The sequence below is a fragment of the Heloderma suspectum genome, chromosome 3 (assembly GCF_057233095.1).
Source record: "Heloderma suspectum isolate Gila_16-S chromosome 3, 16-S_ref, whole genome shotgun sequence".
Taxonomy (NCBI): domain Eukaryota; kingdom Metazoa; phylum Chordata; class Lepidosauria; order Squamata; family Helodermatidae; genus Heloderma; species Heloderma suspectum.
In genome coordinates this window covers 30,237,846-30,263,403 of record NC_139460.1, presented here as the reverse complement: position 1 = coordinate 30,263,403, position 25,558 = coordinate 30,237,846, and the positions used below count along the sequence as shown (strand labels likewise).

The 25,558-nt window shown below is 40.5% G+C and overlaps 2 protein-coding genes across 21 annotated transcripts in view; one reads left to right on the top strand and one right to left on the bottom strand.

Annotated features, from left to right (window-relative positions):
• Window positions 1-51: 51 nt before the first annotated feature.
• Window positions 52-25,558, top strand: NPAT (nuclear protein, coactivator of histone transcription). 9 transcript variants are annotated; one of them, XM_084842734.1, is made up of 18 exons: window positions 52-239; window positions 5,462-5,580; window positions 5,849-5,909; window positions 7,857-7,929; window positions 8,458-8,498; window positions 9,599-9,829; window positions 10,167-10,245; window positions 10,684-10,828; window positions 11,451-11,542; window positions 11,626-11,713; window positions 13,399-13,498; window positions 14,291-14,419; window positions 17,049-18,656; window positions 20,604-20,719; window positions 20,811-20,913; window positions 21,195-21,252; window positions 22,632-23,757; window positions 24,800-25,558. In XM_084842734.1, exons 1-18 carry the CDS (start codon window positions 203-205, stop codon window positions 24,875-24,877), a joined length of 4,284 nt encoding a protein of 1,427 aa, XP_084698860.1. In that variant the 5' UTR covers window positions 52-202; the 3' UTR covers window positions 24,878-25,558. The 9 variants fall into 9 exon arrangements, with proteins under 9 accessions (XP_084698860.1, XP_084698859.1, XP_084698858.1 ...); XM_084842733.1 differs by having other exon boundaries at window positions 10,164-10,245; XM_084842732.1 differs by lacking the exon at window positions 24,800-25,558 and having other exon boundaries at window positions 22,632-23,856.
• Window positions 2,609-25,558, bottom strand: part of ACAT1 (acetyl-CoA acetyltransferase 1) — a 39,496-nt gene continuing 16,546 nt past the window's right edge. For 2 of the 12 annotated variants that reach the window (XR_014788979.1, XR_014788984.1), the window contains exons 13-14: window positions 10,612-10,778; window positions 8,969-10,226 (exon numbers count right to left, since the gene is read on the bottom strand). Coding sequence is in view for 2 of the 12 variants with exons in the window: in XM_084842737.1 (XP_084698863.1) it covers window positions 20,476-20,482 (7 nt within the window). In the remaining 10 variants the exon portion in view is untranslated. Of the gene's footprint in view, window positions 3,797-7,832; window positions 10,779-20,460; window positions 20,483-25,558 lie in introns of those variants that run through there. The other 10 variants (XM_084842739.1, XM_084842740.1, XR_014788982.1 and 7 more) reach the window with 9 other exon arrangements.

The following is a 25,558-nucleotide window of genomic DNA, read 5'->3' as shown; positions in this document are numbered from 1 at the left end:
GGAAATTCATTTGTTGTTGCTCCCGATAGCGGAAGTCGCTGGGCGGGGAACGGGGTGGTTGCTGCTTCTGCGGGGAGGTTTGGGCGCCTTTCTAGAGTCGGTTGGTCTGAGGAATCGCGGGGAGAATAGGCGTCTTTCTGGGAGTTGTTGCCTCCTCCACCCCATTGGGGGGGGGACTCCCCCTTCCCCTGTTCCCCTCACCATGTTACTGCCGTCTGACGTGGCCCGCCTGGTGCTAGGTAAGCGCGAAGAGGGACACCCTGACGAGGAGGGCTGCTGGGAAAATGGCCCCTTTTGCTCCTTCCCGTCTGACCACGGTGTGGATTTCTGAGGGGTTTCAGGAAGGGCATGGCAAAGGGCGAACCATTCGTCGCCATCATTTCTCAAACGAAAACAAAAAAGGGACACGCTGGAGACATCCCTCCTCCCATACTCATCTGTATTTTTTCCTCTTCCCTCCCCATTCCCTTTTCCTTGTGTGTCGTGTCTTTTTTAGATGGCTTGCCCGCAGTCAGGGACTGTCTTGTTCAACTGATTATATGTAACCTGCTGTGGGATCCTTTTGGCCTGAGGATCAGCGTAAACATGTTTAAAATAAAGAAATACCCATAATTGCCCCTTCACGCTATTGGACGTTGTTGAAGGCCCTGCTCTTATCTGCTGCATTCATTTACTCTACCAGAGCTTGTTCTCCTGTGATCTAAACACCGAGATGTTGTGTGTTATTTATTTATTTATATGTATGTATGATGTGCTTTTCTTGTCCAGATTGGCTTCCGAAGTGGCTTAGCATTAAAATCAGTTACAAGATGCATTATAAGTAAATCGGTGTATATATGTATGGTAGGAAGAGGGATGATGATTTTAAGTCATTGACTGGGTTTGCATGTCATGCTGTACCACGGTGGGTTGTTATCATGGGTGGTCATAGAATGGCTTGGTGTGATGTCCAAACTCAAAGCAGTTTTCCTGTTGTAGATCATTTTGCACAAACAAGCCACCCTGAGAACCCATGGTTTGTTGTAGTAGGGTTGTTCAGAGTGGCGTAATGTGATGTCCAAACCTGGAAGGGCAATTTTTTCATTGGATGACGGGAATAGCTAGAGAGCTGGCTGGCAAGAGCAGCAAAAACCCCTGATCCTCTTTGTGATCTCACTATTTTCTCTGCTATTCTCCCTCATCCCTTCTCTGCTTCAGGATGGATTTTTAAGTAGGAATCATAAAAAAGGGCACCAAAGACTGTCCTGAGCACATTTGCAAGTTTTTATTTGTTATTTTTGCTCCTGCGCAAGTGCCACCAGGAATTTCGCACAAATTTCCCCTCTGTTGTACTGCTTTGTCTTGAAATTTGCACAATTTCTTTCTCCATTTCACTGCCCTACCATGAGATTTGTGCAATTTCCCCCTTAGTTTTACTGCCCTGCCATGAGATTTGCACAAATTTGCCCTCTATTCTACTGCTCTGTTGCTAGCTGTCAGATGTACAGGAGGGTTACTGAGCAGTGAGAGGGAACACAGAAATTAGGCAAAATTCATCACAGAGCAGTAGAAGGGGGAAAATATTTTTAAAAAGAAAGAAAGCCTTCCTCCTTTCATAAAGGCTTGGAAAATTATTTCCTATTTACATACTGCTTCACATTAAAAGATCTCGGAGCAGTGATTCACAAAGATAAAAGAATAAAACTACATATTAAAACATTTTTAAAGAAACATATTCTGATGCGGGGGGGGGGGGGTTCTCTCATCAGCCAGCAATCGGAGTGGACCAATTACAGAAAGGGAGCTGACATAGAGAATGAAGAAATAAGGGTTTCTGCCACAAAGCCCCTTGGGATGTGTGCCAGCAGCAGGCTGGAGGCCTAAGAGGGACTGAAAGAGAAGCAAGCCACGCAGTGGGTAATTTTTTGTTGGGAGTAATGGATAAGCCACTCACCTGTTTGCATGTCACACTAAGCCACCCACCCAGCTTGGTTTCTTCTCAGGGTGGCTTAGTGTGACATGCCCACTGTTTTGGCTTTTTCCATTTGGTGGTTCTTCTGGGTAAAACATATTGGGAAAACATAGTTGTCCATTGTATCAGTTCAAAATATATCTTTAGCAGCTATAGTGTGTGAAATGTTTAGGCATTGTGCATTGCATTGTGCCTTAACATATTTATTTATTTATATATGAGGGACAATATCTTCATCCATACAACTTGGGGTACAATCTTATGCAACCTTACCTGGACATAATTCCTAGTGAACATGCATATATTTGCACTGTCAAGAAAGTGGCAAAATTTTAATAAGATAATAAAAATAGACTGTCCCTGGTAAATAGGGATAGTTGGAGCATATAGAGAACCATAGGAGGGGTACACAGAGGAGTATCTGGAGATTCCCGTATCAGTTGTGTGTCTCCCCCCTGCCGACCCTCTTGTTTGAGGGAAGAAAGTAGGAACTTATTCTCTTCTCCTGGGAATTAAGTATTTTACCATTTCTGTTCCTTGATTCTCATTCTTTCTCTTATCCTTTGGTGTAAGTAGTTGGTTCTAGGGGATAAGAGGTACAACATGACATGGTGAGATCTTTCATCGGACATCAATAAATGTGGAGGCATCTAGGTTGAATAGAATTTTTTTATACTGCACATAAAAATGAAGATACAAACATTTGCGTTACACAGAATCAGTAGATAGGTGTTTGTGCACTAAGCCCCTACCCTCACCTTTTTATTATCCAGGGCAGAAGTACAAAATCATATCACTACAGTGGCCCAGTGTATTAACCCCCCACCCCCCAAATTTTTATTATCCAAGGCAGTACAAAATTGTATCACTAAAGTGGCCCACCACAAGCTTCTTGTCTTTGGGGCTTGCCTGTCATTTGTCAACCATCTTACTAGCAAATACAAAAAAGAGTCTGTGGCACCGGACAAATGTATTGTGACATAGGCTTTTACAGACTTAGAGCACAATCCTATGCAAGTTTAGACAGAATAAAGGTTCTACAACCATGCTGGCTGGGGAATGCTGGGGGTTGTAGGACTTTTTTCTGTCTAAATATGCATAGGATTGCACAGTTAGCCACTCAGAATATTTTAGAAAAAGCAGGATATAAATGTGTTAAATAAAGTAATGGAGTCAACCATGATATGCATGAAGTGTTATCCTCAGTTGGCATGGGTAAAGAGAAAACATTGTAAACATTGGGGCCAAATGTCTATTAAATCCAATTAGTATGGTCTGATATTTCTGTACAAAGCTGAAATGTATGCAAGATGTGTATAGTGACTTCAAAATAATTATTAATTGGTGAACAATTTCCCTTGCTGACCTGTGTTAGTTTTACACCCATAGTAAGAGAAAAAAACCCTGGTCCTGACTTGAGTCCTAAAAAAATAGAATCAACTTTGCTGATCAATTCTAGTTTAGCAATTTCACAGGACTGCCTTTGAAATTCTTTTTCTTGAACAATGGTGACTTTCAGGTTAGCATCATTGTGTCCTAGGCAGTTTTGAGGGTTTGTTTGTTTGTTCTTTGTACTAGTTCACAAAGCCAGCTTCAGTCCTCCTAACAAAAAACAAACAAAGAAAAATAGTCTAACTTGTGCAGATCAGTGAATGGCAAAAAAATGAGAGAGAACCTGCTATGTATGTTTCTGCAAATAAGAAAATATAACCATTTGCTAATAACCAAGTCTTCAGTTAATCTCCATGTTTGTGTTCCCATTAAAAATAAACACAATTATTTACAGAATGTGTTACCGGCAGCTGGTTTTGTTTTCTTTCCTGTTGGTGTCATGCAGAATGATTCCTATGAGTCCACAGAATGAGAAAAAGCAAAAGAAATCATAATGACTACATAAACCAGCATGTGTACACACCTTGTCATCCATTTCCCTGCTGCTCTCTGCAGATGGAGTGTTGGAAATGACAGATCTCAAATCATTACTGTGCTGCTCTTGTGTATAATCAAGCCTGCCCTTCACAAACACAGCTCTGGTTAGAATGGGGTCATTCTTCTCTTGATCTCTGCACACAGTGATGCCTAGACTATGTGTGTGAAATCATGCCTCCGCATCCACCAGAGATGTGTGTCCTGCTCCCTGAGATTGTTGGACATCCATATATGGCTTTAATACTTTAATAGGGTGTAAAATTGGGACCAGGCTACCTAGCAGGCCGCCTTACCTTCTATATACCCAGACAGCATTTAAGATCTTCAGAGGAGGTCCTGCTGGTCATTGCAAAGCGAATGTAATGTGGCCATGAAGAACCTCGCTGGCGGTCCTTCACTGTAATGGCATCCACCCTCTGGAAAACTTTCTCCCCTGCAGTTTGGGAGGCCGAAAATGTAACATCTTTTAACATCTTTTAAACGCCTCCTAAAAACACACTTCACACAGGCTTTCTCTGGACTGTAACCACTGCTGGGCTTTATCTTGGTTTTACCTGGTATTTTTAAACTTGTAAAATTGTGTTTTTCCAAATAGTATTTTATGGTTTTAATTGTGAACTGCCCAGAGAGCTTTGGCTATTGAGCAGTATAAAAATCTAATACATAAAATAGGATGAAAATGTGATAGCATGCTGTCCAGGCCTATATGTGTTGGATTGCATATGTATGCACCCTTTTACATGTACACATTCCAATGTTATGCCCATGTGTGGATGCCCAGCACAACAGGCATACAAGGTGGGGAAAGTGTTGCTTTCCTCCACTTGGGAGGAGAATGAAGAAAAGATCATTTGAACTGGCCCTTTGTTAGAGACACCGATCATGGTTCTTCCGTTAGAGTTTTGGTTTTAGTTTCTATAAATGTACAGTAAAATCAAAAGCTAGTAGAGGGGGAAGGGGTATGGATCAATGTTCTTAGGTTTTGTTCATTTCCCAAGTTTTCAGTTGATGGTGATGTCATAAACAAAATACCTTTACCTTCAGCTACACATAGAGTTCAGCTAGGTTTTTCATATAGTTTGGTTGGTACACATCTAATTTCTGTAATCTACCATATGTAACTAATTCATGTATGGCAAGTGAGGATAGGTCATCTGCTCATTGGTGGATTGTTCGACTATGCTTACTTTTACAGTGTTGTAAAACAATATGTTTGGTAACCAGCAGAGTGCAAGAGATACCAGTCATGTTTAAGTATGGCAATAAAGGAACAAGGCATTGATTCAGACTAGTATTCCTAAGCATATTTATTGGGAATCAAGTTACACTGTATTTAATGAAGCTTACTCTCAGGTAAGTGTGCAGCTTAGGAGAACATTCCATGTTGCAATCATCAGGTTTTAATTATGCCTTCTTAAATGATATGATATAATTAAAACTCTTTATAAAATTTCAAGGGATGCTTCTTCTGGAAACATACCATAAATGCAATGAATGAGGTATATCACTGTAGCATTACTTTACTTTTTATCCTTAGGCAGTTGATACACAGAGTACGAAAAATATTTTTGTCTGTTGCAGGATATTTACAACAAGAAAAGCTTTTAGCCACATGCCAAGCGTTTATATTGGAAAGTTCAGACTTAAAAGAATATGCAGAGCACTGCACTGGGGAAGGCTTTGTTCCAGCTTGTTTACTGGTGAGTACATATTTTTTACTTAGGTGACTATCCCTTTATATATGCCCCTGAATCTTGCTATATTTTCCAAGAAAGCCAGTATAAGAAGTATTTGAACTTAGGGCTGATTGAAATACCCTATTTTTCCACCCACTGTCATCCCCATGAAAATGGGTTGTTTGGTGGGGCCAAACTGTGTGTTCTAACCACTGTGCTTTTGATAAGCCAGGCTATTGCACTACGTTGTTGCTGGAAAAGCTGTAGTTTAATGCTGTTCTCTTTTCTTCAGTCTCTGTTCGGAAAAAACTTAATCACCATACTGAATGAGTATATAGCAATGAAATCAAAAGGTAAGTGTGAGCGATGGTTTTGGGACATGCGAATCATAGAGGTTATTAATAGTATTTGCCTATTTTGACAATAAATTTGGAACATACTGATCATGTACAGTTAAATTCATTTAATTTATTTCATTTTAAAATTTTATATCCCAGCTTTGTGTATAAAATAAATTCAGTGCAGTATAAAGGCATGTTTAAAACAAAACAAGCATATTGGTTACAAAAACTAAAAATAATTAACATTAACCAGCAATGTGGTAACAGAAATAAGACACCTGCAAGCAGCCTCAGGCAATCCCGAAAGCCTTCTGAAAAAGACAGGTTTTCAGCTGGCACCTGAAGGCACAGTGTCAAAGCTAGGCTGACCTGCCCCCCCCCGGGGGGGGGTATTCCCAAGTGTTGATGCACTACCAAAAGGCCCTTGCTGCTGGTAGTCTCCTGCGAATTTCATTCAGCGGGAACATCTGGAGCTGGACCGTAGATTTTGAACTGATTGCAATAGAGGAAATATATATGGGAAAATGTGACCCTTATATTGCATAAGTTCGTGTTCCAGTTTTGGGCTGTGATGTGATTTGCCAAGTAGCAGTTAAATGAAACTATGTTTTTAGATGTAACTGGCTTTGGTACAGTCAATATTAAGGGAGTTAGACTGGTTTAAATGAAACACTACTGCCACTGGATTGTGCATCAGTTTCTGGCTACAATTGTTGCAGAACTCAGAGTCAGAGAGACCACGGAGTGAAGGAAAAAGAGTTTTTTTATTTAACGCGCGGGCTTAAGGCTGGAATCATTTCCATAGAGCCAGAAGCCCCAATTTACATCAGCACATTGTTTTTATAGATATTGTGACACATAGGAAACGGCTCCTCCTCTCCCTCCCGTGTGGGGTTGCAGTCCTCAACATTTCTTCTCCTAGCACCATTGTTTATAATACAAGAAATGGGTTATAGGGTAGCCATGATAAGCAGAGAACAGAAGAGAACATGGTCTGCAATAAGCAAAGAACAGGAACATGATATGCAATTTGACTTAACCTTAGCCTTGCTGACAAGATAAGAGATTCCTGTGTCTCGTCAGCTTACAACAATATATTCAAGGGAGAAAGAGCTCAGCAAGAACATGAAGCATGAGACTGCATGAGGCTACTTAGTCTGACCCCCGATATGGCTGCTACCCAATAATACAGATTAATAATATGCTTTAGCTTGATCTTAAAACAAGCGGTGCCGATTATTGTTGGCATTCTGGCCCACTTCTTAATGCATTTTTAGAATTTTAGCAAAATAAAGTATTGCATATATTTAGCATGCTGTATTGGCAGACTTTTGACTAACTACTTCTGCTTCTGAGGTCATTTGTCAGTTTTCTGTTTGGTGTGAGGAGGCATCCAGTGGATTAACTCCTCTGATCCCCCAGGAAATGGAGGGATCATGTGTTATATATCTTTGCTGTAGGGTAAATGCTGATAGGATAGGCTTGTGACCAATTCGTCAGATCTAGAAAAACACAGCTGAATATATTTGCTGTTTAAACAGTTTGTAATTGTTTGTTCTTCAGTTATGATTAATTATGATAGCAGTGAGATGTGCAACACCATCAGTTGAATGTTATTTTCAGAATAGAATGTAAATAGGAGCGAGTCTAACTTTGAGGAATTACATATAAGCACTAACCTTGCGATGCAAAATTCATCCCACATACTAGGAAACAAGCTCTGTTGAAATCAGTTTGACTTATTACCAAGTGGATTCGTTGCATTTCTTTCAATACATCTGTATATCCCAAATTTTCTCCTCCCCCATAAAGTGAGAGATACTAAAAGCACCAGTGATTTTTATGACAAACATTGTATTTTTAGTCTCTTGATTGTATAGTCTTGTCAGCTGACTCACAAACCTTCCAGTCAAAATCCCTTTTAATATTTGACACTTGTGCTGATTTTTTTTTTTTAAGAAGCAACAAATGATGTTCCAGCAATGATGTCATCCTTGTGGAAGAAGTTGGACTACACACTTTCTCAAATCAGGTAATTTGTCTTCAAAGCAAACAGTGCATATTTCAAAGGGAGTCTGTCTACATTTATTATATGGGACGTTCCTCCTCTGTGCTATTGTTTCAGTAGCTTTTTTTGTGATCTACTGGTCTTTTGTATTGATGTAAGTTATTAGGTTTTATAAGACTGATCCTCAAGCTTTGCCAAATCAGGATGACCAAACTCAGAAGTGCTAGAGTGATGTTCTCCCTTATTTGTGGTTATAATGGTCCCAAGTAGTAAAATTGCCCCCAAAGTATGTATAAAATACATCAAAATAAAACAAACCTTAATGACTACGAAACTCTGTTCTTGCCTCTTACCAGAGGCAACATGAAATCGATGACAAAATTGTACATTGATATTCGTGTTTGATTTTTTAATTCATTTTTCTACATTTGTTTCATCGCTTAATCTGAATGTATACGTTACTATGAGGCTATTACCTAACTAGTACATAGGGAACTAAATATACATTATAGTACATTGTATTTTAATTTAGATTGCAAATTCATTTTGCAGGAGCATGCAGAATTCTGGTGGATTTTCTGCTCATCAACGGAGTATGTATTAGAAGACATCTATGCTATGTAGTCTGAGTTCACTCCTCAAATTGCAGCCTTACTCGAAGCATATTTACTTGGAAGTCAGTCCCGTTGATTTCAGTGAAATTCACTTCTAACTAAGTATGCTTAAATTTTCAGCCTTAAAGAGATATGAGATCTCCTTGAAACATTTATAGTGGAACTGTTTAACACTGGACTATGTAATACAGATATAGCCCATAGAGTACAGGTGCAGAACCTGAGGCCCGGGGGCTAAATCTGGCCCTCCTGGAGGCCTAATCCAGCACTCCAGGGTTCCAGCACGCCCCTTTCCCTGGCCTCACCTCCTTTCCCCCAACTGGTGGTTTCCTAGCTTTTGTGCAGTTTCCCCACAGTCTTAAAGGTTGAATTGCCTCTCCTAAAGCTTAGTATGGGCAGTAAGAGCGTTATGCTAAAATATGGTGGCATTTGAGGTTTTTTGCCCCACCTCCTTTGCTTTTAGTCCCACCCAGCACTGGAATGCAGCCCCTCAGGGTTTCTCCAAAATGAAATTCCACCCTTAAGTTGAAAGAGGTTCTGAAACCCTTGCCTTTGAAACAAGACTCAATATTTTAGCAGGGTATAGACTCTCCATCCCTCCTTCTGGTCATCTCTCCATAGATAACGTTAATAGTTGGCTATTCCTATCTCTTCCCCCCCCCCCGCCCCCAAAGCAAACTGGCAAGTTGAAACTGCTGTAGTGCTAGTTCTAGAAGGGAGGGTAGTAGGGGATGCAACAATTGTCCTGATCTGCAAGTATTCCAGGAAAGTACCATGATCTATTTCTGCATGTATAAATTAGCTCTCAGGTTCCATAGACTGGGAATGTGGCCAGACTTTCATGTTTGTAACCTGCTAACTCCTGAATCTACAATCGTGTTAGCACAGCAACTGGCTGTTTGTTTTAGCAGTTGACACCAAATCTGTTTAGAAAGAAAACTGTAACTGCTTCCTGTCTCAAAATTACTTCAAGGGTGAGGGAACAATTGGTTTTATTTCAGCTCCACAACTAACTCTAAAATAGTAAAGATACAGTTTAATAAACTTCTGTGCCTCTAGCTAATTTTATTTTCTTCTAGGCCGCACAAGAAGTGCAATTGCGGAGATGAAAAAGCAAAAATGTCTTCAGCACTCAGCCTCTTCAAACGTAGGGTCATCATCTGTAGCTCATCAGGCAGGACAACTTAATTCTACTTCAATGACAGCCACACAAGTTATTCTTAAACCAGTAATAACTCCAAGTCTGACTCAGACAAGATCAAGTTCTTCATCTGCACATCAGTGCCAAGTGCAGGAAAGCCATGTTAACAGTAAGCTTAAACTTGTTACAGATCCTTCATTTTTCATTTTATGCCTGTGGGTGGTTAGAATGAGAGTGCTGAGAAATCCACATAACGGCTGTTGAACTGCAGGTTATTGGATTGGCTTTCTGGCACTGAACCTGGTGTGTGTGCTAGAATCTGAAAATAGAATATGGTCCAAATTCTCATAATTGTGAACACCCCCCCTTTTTAAAAAAAGAGAATGCATATGTTTTTCCAGGATGCAGTCACACCCTGTCATTGTCTTTGCTGTTGACAAGAGAAAACCATTATATGATATCCCAGAAGCAACACTGGTATCACACAGTTTTTCTTTTTAAAGCAGGAGATTCTCTCAGCTTGGTTTCCTCACTCCAAGAACGGAAGCTTCACTCAATTGTGATGACTCCCGGAGAAAGAAAAAGGTAAATATTAGTTCTCAGCCAACTCACTGAGAATTTAAGCATCTCCTGTATATTCAGAGTTAAGAATTTTCTGTGCATTTTCTGTGCTCATCCTGATTTACATGGAGAGGCCATGTGATCCTCTGCTTATAACACTGGATAGACCCTGCTCCACTTTTCCGCTGCCTTGTGTATGGCTTTTGGCGAAGTCACTTCACCTGACTTTTGCCCTCAACACTGTATCTTGTCACTGTAGAGTGTGAACTGTTGAAATTATATAACAATTGCCATAATGAATGTGGATCTCTGTAAGACCACTAGGTTCCACTGAAACACATGAATATAAGATTCAGCACAGGGTAGGAGATATGAATACATAATACTTACAGCATGAGCCAGTATGTTCTTGTCCTGTCTTCATGTCTTTCCTGTTTCTTTTAAACATCTGAAATATTTCAGTGACTCCCAGAAGAAAAAAAGTACTGGATCATCTGGACCACCATTGTCTAACTGTGGCTTGCGGGATTCTCCTACAGTGGAACCAGAAAGCTCATCTGTGGAAGAAGAAAGTGAACAGCTAGAACTTATAGATGGTGATCTTCCTGTAAGCCGTTTTTTAAAGCTGCACAGCAACTTTTATTTTCTCTCTTCTACCCTTTCTTTTTCTCCTCTAAACTTTTTGCTGTGATCATTCTAGTTTTGTGTATTGCTGTGAAAAATATATATAAAATAAGTTTTTAAAAACTATCCAAAAGCTAATCCTTTTGTATAGTTTCTAATGACCCTTTTGGGCAGACTATCGCATTTTAATCCTTAAGAGTTTAGATACAAGACTGTTGCGTGGCATAAATGTGCATGAAATATATGACAGGAATGTAACTAAATATTACAGTTCAGAATTTTGCAGAGCTAATTTTACCATCCAGTTACCATGTTGCAGCATAGTTATTAAATACACATGACATGAAATTGGCCTTAGGCCTTCCACTTTTAGGTTGGCTTGGGTGTGTGAGAGTACTTTCAGACTGATGTAGAAAGATTACTGGCATGTGGGAAGCAGTTGGAAATGTGCCAGTCTCATTTTCAATATGCCAATTAAGAATGGCTATACAAATAGAAAATATCTAGGATATCGGGCGGAAATGTTTACGGGTTCTGATAAATTAATGCTTCCTTTCTGTAATTATAAAAACACAACTTTGGACCACTTCAAATTTGTTTTCTAGCAAATGATCATTGAAAATGCCAGAGAGAAAATTCTGAGCAACAAATGTCTTCAGGAGAAGCTAGCTGAAAATATTAACAAATTCCTGGGCAGGTAACAGATCTTACTTTTAAACCTATTCCAGATCTCTAAATTATTTCTGAAATGTACTAAATACTTGTAACTGTGCTTTCTAGTGATGGCAGTATTTCTCAGGCAACAAAGCAAGCAGACAGTGGCCCAACAATACAAGAGTCTTCAATTGATGAACTGCTTGGCCTTCAGGTAAGGTTCCAAGGTCTAATGTGTACTCCCATATAAGATGTATATTTGGTACCTGGTATATGTATGAAAGAGAAAACGTACAGCAAAGAGTTGCATAGAGTCAGCATCAATGTCTTACTTTAAAGTAGGCCTGCAAAACGTGTGACCCGCCAAGTCAAGCTGCAGACCATCCAGCCACCACGGGCTTGATAAATCTGTTTTCACTGTTTGCTTGAGACTGCAAAACCAGGATTGTTGTCAAGGCCCTAGCAAGCCACAATATATGGCAGAGGGGCTACATTTGCTTTGGAGAGCCACAAGTTGTGCAGACCATGGGGTACCGTAAATCAAAATTTTTGCTGGCATGATCCTCTTTGAAAAGAATAAGAGCTGCACAAGAACACAGTTAAAGTCCTGTGCCATTTTTATTAAGTTCAGTAGTAGTCCTTTTCCTGAAGAGTTTATTGATAGATTATGACCAAGATCGTTACTTAATTGGTGTGTTTTACATTCTGTAGAAGTGACCATTGTTTACGTACTGACTTTGGTGTAATAGTTCAACTTTTGGCATGAATCTAATTTTGTGCATGATTAACATTCTAAGCCTTAACATATTTTATGCAACTCTCAATTAAAAATTACCAAAGCAGCTTACAGAAATTAAAACACTATACGTCGACTAAAAGCAAAGACAAACAGTAGGCTAACAAATTGACTGCTGAAGGCTGAACAGAAAATGGAAGTTTTAACTTCCTTCAGAAGGAAAAGAAAGATAGAGCCATTTGAATCCGCTGAGGAAGGCGTCGAAAGTTTTGGGTTGAAACAGAAAAGGGCCTGCTTCTTGCAGCACAGGGGTGGGCAGCCCAGAGCACACAGGAGGCTGCCTGTCTGGTCCACCATAGGTGCCCAATCCCCCCTTTCACACCGACGCAGCACAATTGTTTGGTGGGCTGTCAGGAACAAGACTGAGCTGGGGAATGGGGTGTGTGGGGAGAGTCATCCCCACAAGCCCTGTTCCCCAGCACAATTGATCCTGATGCAGCTGTTTTCTGGGTGTGTTCATATGGGCTCTGACCCAGCACTGCCTGCTGCCCTCTGGGCCAAAAAAGATGCCCACCCCTGTTGTAAAGGATTGCATGGCCTCCACGTGTTCTGGGATCTTTAACGTGATCTCATTAATATATATCAGTTTGTGAGCTGGGGCTGGTACAGAAGGAGACGTTTCCTGATATAAGCAGGATCCAGGTCATTTAGGACTTTAAAGATTAAAACGAGCACCTAAAATTGGGTGAAGAACATATCAGTAGCCATTGCAGCTGTTTTAAAATGAGTGCATTTTAAGAAACTGCTCAAGCCCTTCAATAGTTGAGCGACTGCATTTTGTACCAGCTTAAATTTCTAAACATTCTCCGAGGGAGCGTCACACAGAGTTCAGTACAGTAGTCCGGTAGACCAATAAATACGAATATAATTTCCTTGAACTCATTTGGAGCTATGGTAGGTGCAAGTACAGTCAGGATGGATTCTAATATTTGTAATGGTGGTGGTGTCACTTCAGCATCTATCACTGAAGTATGTTTATTTTACGAATTCCTTCTGATTTTTGCAAGAAGGCATATTTCAAAATGCATTTCTAGGTGACAGCTATATTTAGAGAGAACTGGTGCCTCTTCCCTGATTTCTTGATTATTTTTACACCTACATAGCAGGGTGAAATTCACATGACTGAAGAAGCCATCCAGGAGATTCTGGAGCAGACAGAGTCAGATCCAGCATTTCAAGGGCTCTTCGATATATTTGATTTTGGTATGAATTATTCCTCACTTTGAATACAGTGAGTTTAATAATAAGGAACTTTAGGCTTCAATCATATACCTAGTTCATTTGGGAGCAAGCCCCCATTTCACTCAATGAGAGTAAACTTCCGAATTGACATGTAGAGGAGTGCACTATAAAATACTAAAATGCTTCGCCTTTGGCTAGGCCATCTCTTAAAGGCCCACATGTTTCAGTAGGAGACTTCAGCATGTGCTAAATTATCTCCTGTTTAAAAACAGTGGGATTTAAAGTGCTTCCTGATAGTTGGATTGTGCCCAAAATGATTTTTCAGAAAACCAAAATTTCAGCATGATCTAGCTGATTTTATCTAGCGAGCATAATTTTCCTGACATTGCTTACCAGTGACCAGTTTCGTAGGAACCTTGTATGGCAGGCTTAACACTGTTCTAAAGTTATTAATGGCTATAACACTTAGAAGTGTCTGGTGGCTGTCAATTATTTGTGATTGATGCACACTAGAAGCCTACCACCACCACCACAAAAAGGTCTGCCTAAAGGTGGGGGACACAATCCATATTAGATTTAGAATTTATGGAATGCTAGGTAAAAAGAATGGAAGGAATCTTGATTGTTTTTGTCCTGCTGTGCTTGTCAAAAATAGTTTCAAGGATAATTTTACTAAAAACAGATGTACCTGATTAAGGCACTGATCTTAAGACTGAACGTATCTCCCTTGTGCCTTCCTTCAGTTTAACAGCTATACCTTGTATCAAGCTTCAACATCCCCCAAAGTTACATTTTTTCCTTGTTTTAAAATAGGTAAAACCAAGGGTAGTAGAAATGCTTCTCATGCCATTCCCATGCAGAGTGGAGGAGTAGAAAATGCAATATTGGTGGATGAAGCAAACCTAGAAGCACTTGAAAGCTGTATTGCAACAAAAGAACTTGGTAAGCAGTTCCAAAAAAAATTTCAGTGGTGTTTTCTTTGATACTTGCAGAACACTCTCCTTTGCTTTCAGGGCTTAGAATGTTAATCATGTTTGCACTTATTGTGCATCATATAAGATGGAGAACATGTTGTTGGAGTTGGGGAAATTTCACATGGTCATATATTAATGTTATGGTTGCATCCTATGTACACTTAGCAAGAATTGAGTCCCATGATATAGATGGTACATACTTCTGGGTAAACACATATATAGGGTCAGGCTACAATTTGATTAATTGAAACTTCAATTACTATGGAACTTCCATCTTCCTTTGAAAACACACACATTGTTATTCTTTATGAGAGCAATCCTATGAGATAGGATTTTTCAGTTTCCCAACTCCAAGCTCATAGACAACACTCGGAGCATGTAGCCAGGAAACCGTGTTCCCACCCCCTCACTCTCATAGCTGGGGCAGAGAGAACTATGGCAGCTGCCCCTTCATGCCTGTCCATGCTCATAGCACAGACAGGGCGAAAAGGGAGCATTCCCAGGGGTGGGGAGGGGAGGAGGCCACAGAAGCTGTTATAGACTGCAGGGCAGTCAGACCACGGAAGGAATCCTCTCCTCCATGCTTTAGCCACCCTGCATTGGATAGGCAGTTGCCTCCAACTTCAGAGGAAGTCGGAGGCAACCATCTATCTCAATAGGATTGTGTCCTAAATAGCATAATGAGAACTGGTGTTTGACATCTAACCTTCTTCCCTCCCCCTCCTTCCATAAATCAGCTTAGGATGACTGCCAGTGCCAACTGCTGGCTTTGGATCTTAAATAGAGAGCCAGTGTGGTGTAGTGGCTGGAGTGCTGGACTGGGAGTCGGGAGATCCCGGTTCTAGTCCCCACTCAGCCATGGAAGCTCATTGGGTGACTTTGGGCCAGTCACAGACTCTCAGCCCAACCTACCTCACAGGGTTATTGCTGTGAGGATAAAATGGAAGAAGGAGGAGGATTATGTATGCTGCCTTGAGTTCCTTGGAGGAAAAAAGGCGGGATATAAATAAATACATACATACCATGCTGATTTAAAGTCAGTAGCACAAAACTGTATTTAAGTACATGGGCTTAATTAACTCCTGAATTGCAGTCTGAGGTAGTGAAAGTATAAATAGAGGTGGAAGGAAGATACTGTATTTGTATTTCTGATTTTTCTTGGGGCAAAAGGATGGAGTGCTCTAAATTAAATTATTTCATGTGTGTATTTACTGTGCTTATTGTGTGTGTTCTAACTATTTGTAAGCCATCCTGAGACTCCCATTTTTTTTGGTCTAAAGGTGGGGTGGACCCCATATGCTTATGTAGCCCCATCAATTTCAATCAAATCAGTGAAGTTCAGTTACCTTCCTTCCACTATCCCAATGGAAATGGATTACAAATTGCGTCCTAATTTTTAAAGCAGAAGAATGCATTTTGATAGAAAAATAGAATTGGCTTCATAGCTATCAAGTATAGCTTTGTAAATGGAAAGAGCCCAGGTAAGTGGTAAATTGCACTTCTGGCCAATCATGAGCAGTGTCTTGTTGTGGATGAATAATACAGATTCTTGCAGAATTATTTTTCTTTGTTTATGAATATCCTATTCCCCCTATACATTAGTATTAAGGAAAACTACAGCTACTATTACCACTGCCCTGAGAAACACAGAGAACAAAAAAAATAATTAGCATTTTAAGCCAAATGTGTCTATTACTCCTTGTACTTATGGTTGACTATGACTTTTAAGGGTGCAATCCTATGCATGTTAAGACAGAAAAAAGTCCTACAATTCCCAGCATTCCCCAGCCAGCATGGCTAGCTGGGAAATGCAGAGAATTGTAGGACATTTTTCTGTCTATAACATGCATAGGATTGTGCCTTTAGTGACTTATCATTTAAGATACTACAATCAATTTATCATTCAAGTTACTGTGATCACAATTCCCTTTACAATCCCAATCCCAAACAGTTACTAATAAAAAATTCATCTGTGTGTATGAGGCTATGGTAAGAATGGCTTGTGTGGAGTATCAATATCACCAAGATGAATCATCCAACATCTGAACTACTCTGCCCCTAGCTGCCCCACAACTAAGCTTTTAAATTTGTCAGTCCAAATAACTCCTCGAAATGAAGTTCCAAATCCTAGCAGTGACTCCTCCTTTTGTTCATCAGACAGCATTTATCCACTGGGTTATGATGATTTCCTTGGGACAAGACAAGAAAAATCTGATCCGTGTCTCTGTACCTGAGAGGAAGATTGTGACCTTATTTATGTACCTTGGAATAAGAGACAAGGTCTCTGCTCGTTACCAGCCTTACTGGTAGAGAAAATGTGCACCTTATTCCTTGGGTGTGTGAGGGGGAAGACTTCCTTCTAGTATTTCAAGTGGTGGATGATGCTGAAGCATTGCTGCCTAGAGTGGTTTGAAATGTTGCTCTATCTTACTTGTGGATCATTTATACACTTGCATGGCTGCACAGCAAGCCCTAATATCACACAAATAACAGGTTTAGATTCAAAAGGTATGGAGCCCACCTGACTTAGTCCTGGACTAGTTTGAAATCTGTATGGTTTTACTGAAACTTTTGTTTTGTTTTGTTTTGTTTTGTAGGTGATAATTCCCAAGAGAGTCTCTCATACACAGGAGATCATTCAAAAGAGATATGTGTCCTGAAGACTTGTTGCAGTGCTAATGATGTGACCTTGGAAGAACACCTGAAGATGCAAACTATAGTAATTGGAGAATTTCCTGAGGACTCTAAAGTGAGGAGTGAAAGTGATTCAGTTGAAATGGGAACCCCTGACCAAAGAACCAAACATAAAACTTCCTTTGAATCTGGACAAAATCAGGTCTCTGGCCCAGAATTCAGTGGGCAGAATGTAGGATCTTACAACAAAGGAACTGCAGCACAAGAGTGTAGAACTGATGAACTATTACATCAAGATGTTCAAAACCTATCTGACTTGCAGTATGATCCATTGAGAACTCCACAGACATCGCTGTCTGGTAGAGCTGAATGTTACTCATTGCCAAATAATATGCTATCCGAAAAGACAGATGCACAATTGCTCACTCCTCTGAGATCTGGTCACAGTGAAATACTGAAAGGAACTAATGTGACCAACTCTAGCCATTCAGCTGAATCAGATACAAATCTAGAGGAGGTAACAGAACAATCAGCTGTATTTCCTGTACCAAGCCAGCAAAACCCCAAAAGTCCTACACTGTCTCATTGTCAAGGCCAGGGTAAATTGGAGTCAGAATCCTCCACAGCACTTGTGGTGAATGCACCCAGTCCCGATGCTGTAGAGCTCCAGCTCGAAGTTGTAGATACTTCCAACGGTCCTCATTCAGATGAACAATCTCTGCACCCAGGGTCTTGTGCAAAAGAGCAAAACGAGAAATCGGAGCATTTGGATATCACACAGGTAGAATTGCAAGAGCCATCATCATCTACAAAAGCAGATGCCGATAGCATATTTCTAACTTATGACAATGAGAGGCATATAGAAACATCTGAAAGCAACCCCACCACATCCAGTGTATGCCATTCTCCTCCTCCAGAGTCAGTTGGAGAATCAAGTCCAGGGAGCAAAGTTGCTGGTAGTGTTTCATCTAGCAGTCAAGGCACCGGTGTAGATCCCTCGGGTATAGTTTCCCTAAAAATCATTATTAGTGACGACCCATTCATTTCATCAGATACTGAGCTAAACAATGCCGTTTCCAGCATCACTGGAGAAAATTTGCCAACTATAATACTATCTTCTCCAGCTAAAACACCAGCCAGGATGACAGGACCATCCAAATGCATAACTTCAGAAGAGGTTGAAAGAACTAGAGATACAACCTTGGTAGAACAGAACCTTCTTGTTCTCAGACCTCAAGACTCTGTTGTGAGTACACTGAATATACAGAATGAAGAATGTGCTGTTATTTCCCTTGCTGGGGCATCAGGTGTTGCCAAGGATGGGGGATTTATACAGCTGATGCCAGCCACAAGCACATCTTTTGGCAACTCGAACAGCGTCTATATTGCCACCTGTGTGACTGAGCCAACAGCTTTGAATGCAAATGTTACTCCATCTAATTTAGTTGTGTTGCCTGGCAATTCAACATCTCTTGCATCTCAGGTTCCAACACCACAGCAGTTAAGGACTCCTCCTAGAACAAACAATTTGTTTGCTATGAACCCACCAATGTCTCCAAACTTTTCACAAGGTAACTATTGATTAACAGCCCTCACTGAAGTTTGCCCAAGTCTCGGTAACAGTTGGTGCTCATCACTTGAAGGTAACTTATGATAAAATGTGTCATGATTGTCAAATGGAAAATTATAGCAACTGGATTGGATATGGAATCTGCCTTCCATGGATGGAAAGGCTCTACTTGTGGAAGGCACCTCTACTCAATTCTCTGGGATCCCCCCTCCCCCTGCACCAAGCCATTCAGCAGTGTCTACCATTTCTCTCTCTAGCATTTTTAGGAGATGGGAGTGGCTGCCATTGGGAGGAGGGGGCAGGAAAATGCTTCTGCTACCCCACTTGTACACACCTAAATCTGAAAATATTTTATATAGGCAAAAATCACATGATACTAGGTTTGATAGGATGGATGAGTTGTAAATGGACTCCATTGCTGTACCAATGTAGCCATTGCTGTATCCAATTGTTTTTGTCACCAGTTTCTGGACCTTAATTCCCTATTTGTTCTGAGAATAGGATTAGAAGAACTAAGAACAGTATGTAAATGGTTGCCTTGCCCTGATGCCACCTATGGCTTCTAGATAATCTGAAAGCAGTAGTGCAGAATCTCGGGCCCAAGGGCCAAGTAAAGCCCTCCCAGGGTTCCCCAGATGGCCATGCCACTTTCCCTTGGCCCCACCCCTTTTCACCTGACTACTGATTGGTGGTTTCTTGGCTTTTGTGCAGTTTTTCCCCATTCTAAGAGGTTGTGCCTCTCTTAAGGCTTAGTTATTGGCAGTAAGAGAACTAAGCTAAAATAGGCTGTATTTTGGGGCCTACTCCTTTTGCCTTTCACCCTGTCCACAACTGTAATGTGGCCCTGGAGAGCTTCTCTGAAATGGAATTTGGTCCTTGGGTTGAAAGAGGTTCAACACCCCTGTAATAGGGCATCAGGTTGACAATTCCCTTGCAACCCTCCCATTGACATTTTTCTACCCCTAGTAGTAGGGCTTGTATTTTAAGCTGTAGACTGCAGAACACTAATCAAGAGGTGTGATTGGTGAGGTAGGCAGAGGAGGAGAAAGCAAGACCAAGGAGCCCCTCCTTGAATTAAAATAGAGAGGCCTGTGTTTTCCTAGGAGCTGCCAGGGCTTCTGCATTTGCTTCAGTGTCAGGGCAGTTTCATGTGCAACTCTGCTTCATATGCAGGGCTTCCCCCAATATGTTTCATCTGCCATACAAATTGCTGTCAAAAAGCAGCTGCTGTATCCAGGGACAACCTGGATCATTACTTTTTCCACATGGCTGTGTACCTACTTAGGAAAGCCTGGGCCATTCTTATTTGGAAGAACTAATTCAGAGAGCCAGTGTGGTGTAGTGGCTAGAGTGTTGCCCCAGGAGTTGGAAGATTCGACTTCTAGTCCCCACTCAGCCATGGAAGCTCACTGGGTGACTTTGGGCCAGTCACAGACTCTCCGCCCAACCTACCTCTCAGGGATGTTGTTGTGAGGATTAAATGGAGAGAAGGATTATGTACACTGCCTTGGGTTCCTTAAGGAGGAAAAAAAGGCAGGATAGAAATGCAATAAATAAATACATAATAAATAAATATCTGAGCCAGTCCTGAGAGAATTTCGGTAACTTGTTATTTATGTACGATGTTGTTCTTCAGAGATCACTCAACCTTGTAGTAATAACATGCTTAGCGCTACATCTATTTACTACACATACCCTGTTCTTCCTCCAAAGAGCTTAAAGCTGGTTATATGTGATTCCCAGGCAGTTTGTCTTCTTAATAGCTTACAGGGCCAGCTCTCCTTACCTTCACTAATAGAACTGTGTCACGTGCCTTTGGATCATTCTCTGAGTCAGTGCGTGCACATGCACAGAGAGAGAGAGAAAGAAAGAGAGAGAGAGAGAAACTTGAGAGCTCTGTGAATAAGTACTAAAATTTTATTGCTCACATGAGTCCATTAATGTTTAGGTTCTACCATTATAATTGCATCTCCAGTACAGCCTGTGTTGCAAGGAATGGTGGGAATGATTCCTGTATCTATAATGGGACAAAGTGGAAATACATTTTCGGATCCTTCCCGACAGGTAAAATGCTACTACTGAATCTCCATAGTGTCACTATTCATCTGGAGAATCTTACAAGAAATCTTCACTCTATTTCTTTCATTTTTCCAAGGTTCTTCACATGCCAGTACAGACTTCTTTAGGCAGTGGAGGTGTTCCTAAACTACCTCTCCCTCCCAAATCTCAGAGGATCCCAAGAAATAAATCAAATGCAGGTAAGCTGGCAATGTACTGAGGAAAGCTCTGTGTTTTTCTGCCCTGGACAAGCAATAATGGATTATCCATGCTAATCTGATTTTTCATCTTGATTATCCCTTCTTAATTCTACAAGTTAAAACTATTGTTAACAGACTGCAAATAATATATTTGACTGCCTTTTTCTTCCATATGAAATTATTTGAACCAGGCCGCTTCTTGGGGTGAAGTCAATTGAAGAGAGACCATACAGGTTTTTTAAAATTTTTAATTAAGTTTGTTTTTTATACTAATATTCTAGGAAAGCTGATGACCAGCGGATCAGAGTCTGTAAATCGTCCTGGTTCTCGAGTACAAAGGTCAGTTAAGACCCATTTTATCCAAAGCAACTTTTCTCAGTTCCCAACATTCCTGGGTAGGCACTCGCATGTAGAAATGTACAGATCCCCCGGTCACAGATAAAGTGAACAGCCATTTCTGCAATTTACACTGATTATTTTTAGGCATTGTGATCGTGGGAGTTGACCTGGCAAAAATAAATGTGATCACTGCATTTACACAATATATTTCTTCATTTGAGTGATTTGTACTGTTTTTGTGCAGAGAGTGGTGCAGTCTGTTGGGGACAAGCAGGAGAGAGTAGGCACAGTACCTGCAGCGTGCCTGTCACTTTTACTGCACTACCCACAATTGGCTCCTTCATAGACTATGAAGCATGATGTCCGAACCTGAACCACTAGGTTGGTTAGGGGCTAACCAATCCAGCAGGTAACCCAACAACAAACCATGGGTTAATCACTGGATTGTTTAGCCCCTAAACAACCAATCAGTCTAGTTTTGTATATCATGCTCAACAACCTGTGAAGGAGTCGATTGTAGGTTGTTGATCAAAGGCAGAAGTAGCAGGCACCTAGGAGTCTCTCTTCCGTTTGTGCATGACAACTGATGGGTTGTTGCTACTTGAGAACCATGTCAATAATTTGGCCCTAATTATGTGCTTTTTTAAAAGATTTTTTATGTTTTAATTTTTTCTTCATTGTTCCTAGCAGCCTTTGTTTTCCCTTTGTTGTTCAAAGAACTTCAGGTTTTGAAATAGTGACAAATGTGCTACTAGCATTCATGTTTAAATGAAGGTCCATAAATCTTGACGGGTAGAAGATAGGAAATGGGTATCTCTTCTTCCTATTTCTGGTTATCCACTGGGTATACTCTTTTCCCTCCAGTATAGGAGGCATAGACTTTGGAACAAAGACTTGGCCTGAGAATGGACTAGGGGGCCCCTCCCACTTCCTTTCTAGAGCCAGCCTTCCTCTTGCCTCTGCAATTAATGATCATAGGATTATCAGGTCTGGTCTGAGGAGACTGTTCTAACTGGTTCTATGTGAATACAGCAAATTTTACATGTTTCTTTTGAAGGTTAAAGCATGCAATAGAAGATAGAACAATTAAAAATAATGCTGTACCACCTCACGAATAAAACAGTGATGTATATGGATTGTGTCCTGCTTCTCCTTTCACATCTTGTCATTTCAGTAGAACAAAAGCTGAGCTGTTTGATTTAAAAATCTTGAAGGTGAAGATGTCCTCCTTAAGCAAACTGAGCACTACAAGTTATTAACATGTCTGACAAGTTTATAGTACTGTGCAACAGCTTTAAAAATGATACCAAAAAGAATTGGAAGTGAAATAGAAATTTCATGATCAGATTGCCAAATATTACCTACTTTTTTCATTTTAGAATTGGAAACTCAGACAAGAATGTCTGTGCAGACTTGAAAAAAAAGCTGGAGATGGTTGCGGTAGACACCTCAAGTGCCAGTTCCAAACAAAATGAAAGCCACAGAAGAGTGCTATGCTTTGACAATACTCTGGTTACTCCAGTAGAAAGCACTCAAGCATTGCAAAAAGAAAGGAATGAAAATCCTTTGGTCCCTGGAAACTATCCCAATTCTTTGCTTTCATCTACCAAAATGCAATCTGGCAAGAGGGAGCGTGAGAGAACTCTGCCTAGGATTTTATGCAAGCCTGATCTGACTTGCAGAAATTCGGCTGTGAAGGAAACCCAATCTGAGAGGAAGACTTCAGGCCCCGCACTGGCATCAGATGTATTAAGAAAGCAGACTGCAAATAAAGAGAATGAACTAGAAAGGAGTGTTGACAAAGCCCCTAAAAACCAGGAGGTGGTAAACCTATCAAATGGCCAACAAAATATTGGTCTTCATAATGAGAAGAACAGTACTTCGGCTCAAGAACTGACTAAAAAACAAGGGCTCCAGTCAAATGCAAATAGTAAAAATTCAGCAGTAGTGCTTTCAAAGGAGTCAAAAAAAGACCAGACAAGATCTCCCAGTCAAGCCCATTGCTTGACCAGTCCATTAACTAAACAAGCTGTGGAAATGCTACATGACATTCAGAGGCACAGCCCTGCTAGTAAACTCCCTGAAAATGGGGATTTGCCAGTACCCCGTACACCTTCGGGAACTGGTGATAGGCACTCGGATGATACCTTTGATATGATAAGGACACCAACGTGTAGACGGTACAGTGAAGACAGTACAACCCCAAGGATCATGGTCCCTCCAGCTACTCCTGACTTGCCGGCCTGTAGCCCAGCTAGCGAAACGGGTAGTGAAAACAGTGTTAGCATGGCTGCCCATACCTTGATGATACTTTCACGAGCAGCTATTGCGAGGACTAGTACAACTACTCCTCTTAAAGACAATACACAACAATTTAGGTCTTTAAGAAGTGCAGCCAAAAAAAGGAAGCAGGAAGACTTGGTTGAATGTGAAAGGAATTCCCGGACTGCCTGTAAAAAAGACCTTCAGAACTTTACAATGCCAATAAAAAAGAAGAAAGTAAAGGTAAGTAGATCCTATGTTTTAAATATAATAGCATGGCATTATTTCTGTACCAGCATAGTGCCTACATGTGGAAGAATAGCCCTTTATCATAGAACCTAGATAAAGAGCCCATCGGGGAAACATCACTTTCCCAATGTAGTCTGCCATACGACAGCAAACGTCTTCCCCAAAACCCATGTTGGTACATCTGCACGTTTGGGGAAAGAACCCTTCTCCCTCCTTTTCGATATCCACTGAGTGCTCCCTTCTCCATCCATCTTTTCAGGAGAAAGATTTGGCTGGAGCTAGATTAGGAGGTACCTCCCCAGTTCCTCTCTATGGACCATCTTTCTCTTGAGTCTTTGATGGATGGGTCACAGGTGTTTAGCCTGGCCTGCTTGACTTGCTCAAGCAAGTGTTTGTACACTAGCCTGCAGACAAAGAAACAAGGAAAACTTACCAATACTTATGTATTGTATTTGTCCATTGTAAGTATAAGAGACTGCAAATTAACACTTGTGTGATGTACTATTTTTTCACTATGAAAGTTTGGCACATTTTTCAGTTGACCATTTGAGCCCTATGTCCAGTGTTGGACTACATAAAATTATATAAACAAAATTAGAGAAGAAAAGAGGTATCTGAATAGCTGTTGATACAGTAAATAATTTAAATCCCACAAGCCAATGCAGTTCATTCCATAGGTTATGTTATGCCTTGGTGGAGGAGGGTGCTCTTGGTTTTTGATATGCTGAATGCCAATTTCACTTGAGGCCTTTTAGCACTTGTAAATCTTTTGGGGAATTAAGGCTAAATGTCACTGAGATGAGTTGACCAAAGCACTTCAGTACTTGAGCCTAAAAGTCAAAGAACTGTGCCCCTCAAAAGGAAAAAGTCAGAAATCCCACTGGACGTGGCTTGGACATAGGATCCCACCCATGGTTTACAACATTTAATTATATTTATAGATGAATGTCTTTTTGTGAGAATACAGTCCTGCACAACTAAAATTTTAAGCACCTAAATTTTGTTGGTCTTAATATGGGTATTTTCTTTATTTCAGCAGAAGAAGCTACCAATTGCCTTTCCTGCTGGAATGGATGTGGATAAGTTCTTATTGTCTTTGCATTATGATGAATAAATAGCGAACTGTGAATTAAGACCAAGTACTCCTCAGCACGTTTGGGATGAAAGGAGAACAAATTGTGGGTTAAGTCGCACAGTTACTGCATTGAAGCTCCTCTTCATAAAAGGAAATCACGTTTGTTCTACAGAAAGTTCCTGGCTTATGAATAATTTGGTGTATTTTCTTTTAAGAGAGCACTTAATTGGCTCTATATTAAGTTTGCACAGTTGTACTTGGTGTGATGATGTAAATATTGTACAGAAGTTGGAGTTGTAAAACAACAAAAATACCACTTTTATTAACACCAAGTGTTGGCTGTGTCCTGCCAAAATGCACACATTAACTGCTTTTTCATAAACACCCATGATTCTAAATATGCTTAGAAGTTCCGTTGAATTGTGCATGGGATTATAGCCCCAGACTGAATCTAACTAAGCTTCAGGTAGTTGGCTTTAGTTGGAAAAAAGATGAGAATTAAAAAGAAGGCCAAACTCTTCAACAGGTAGCTAGCTAATGTTTAAACAAGACAATTCAGCTCATTTTGTTCTGGGGATGTTTTCCTGTTCCCTTTTGGCTATCTTTCCCTCTAGTTGCAAGTCTTTCAATGAAGGCTTTTCAACTTTCTTATTCTGAGAAATCTTAAGAAGCAATTTATTTTTGTTCTATTTAACTTTTTAAATACACGTGTAAATACCA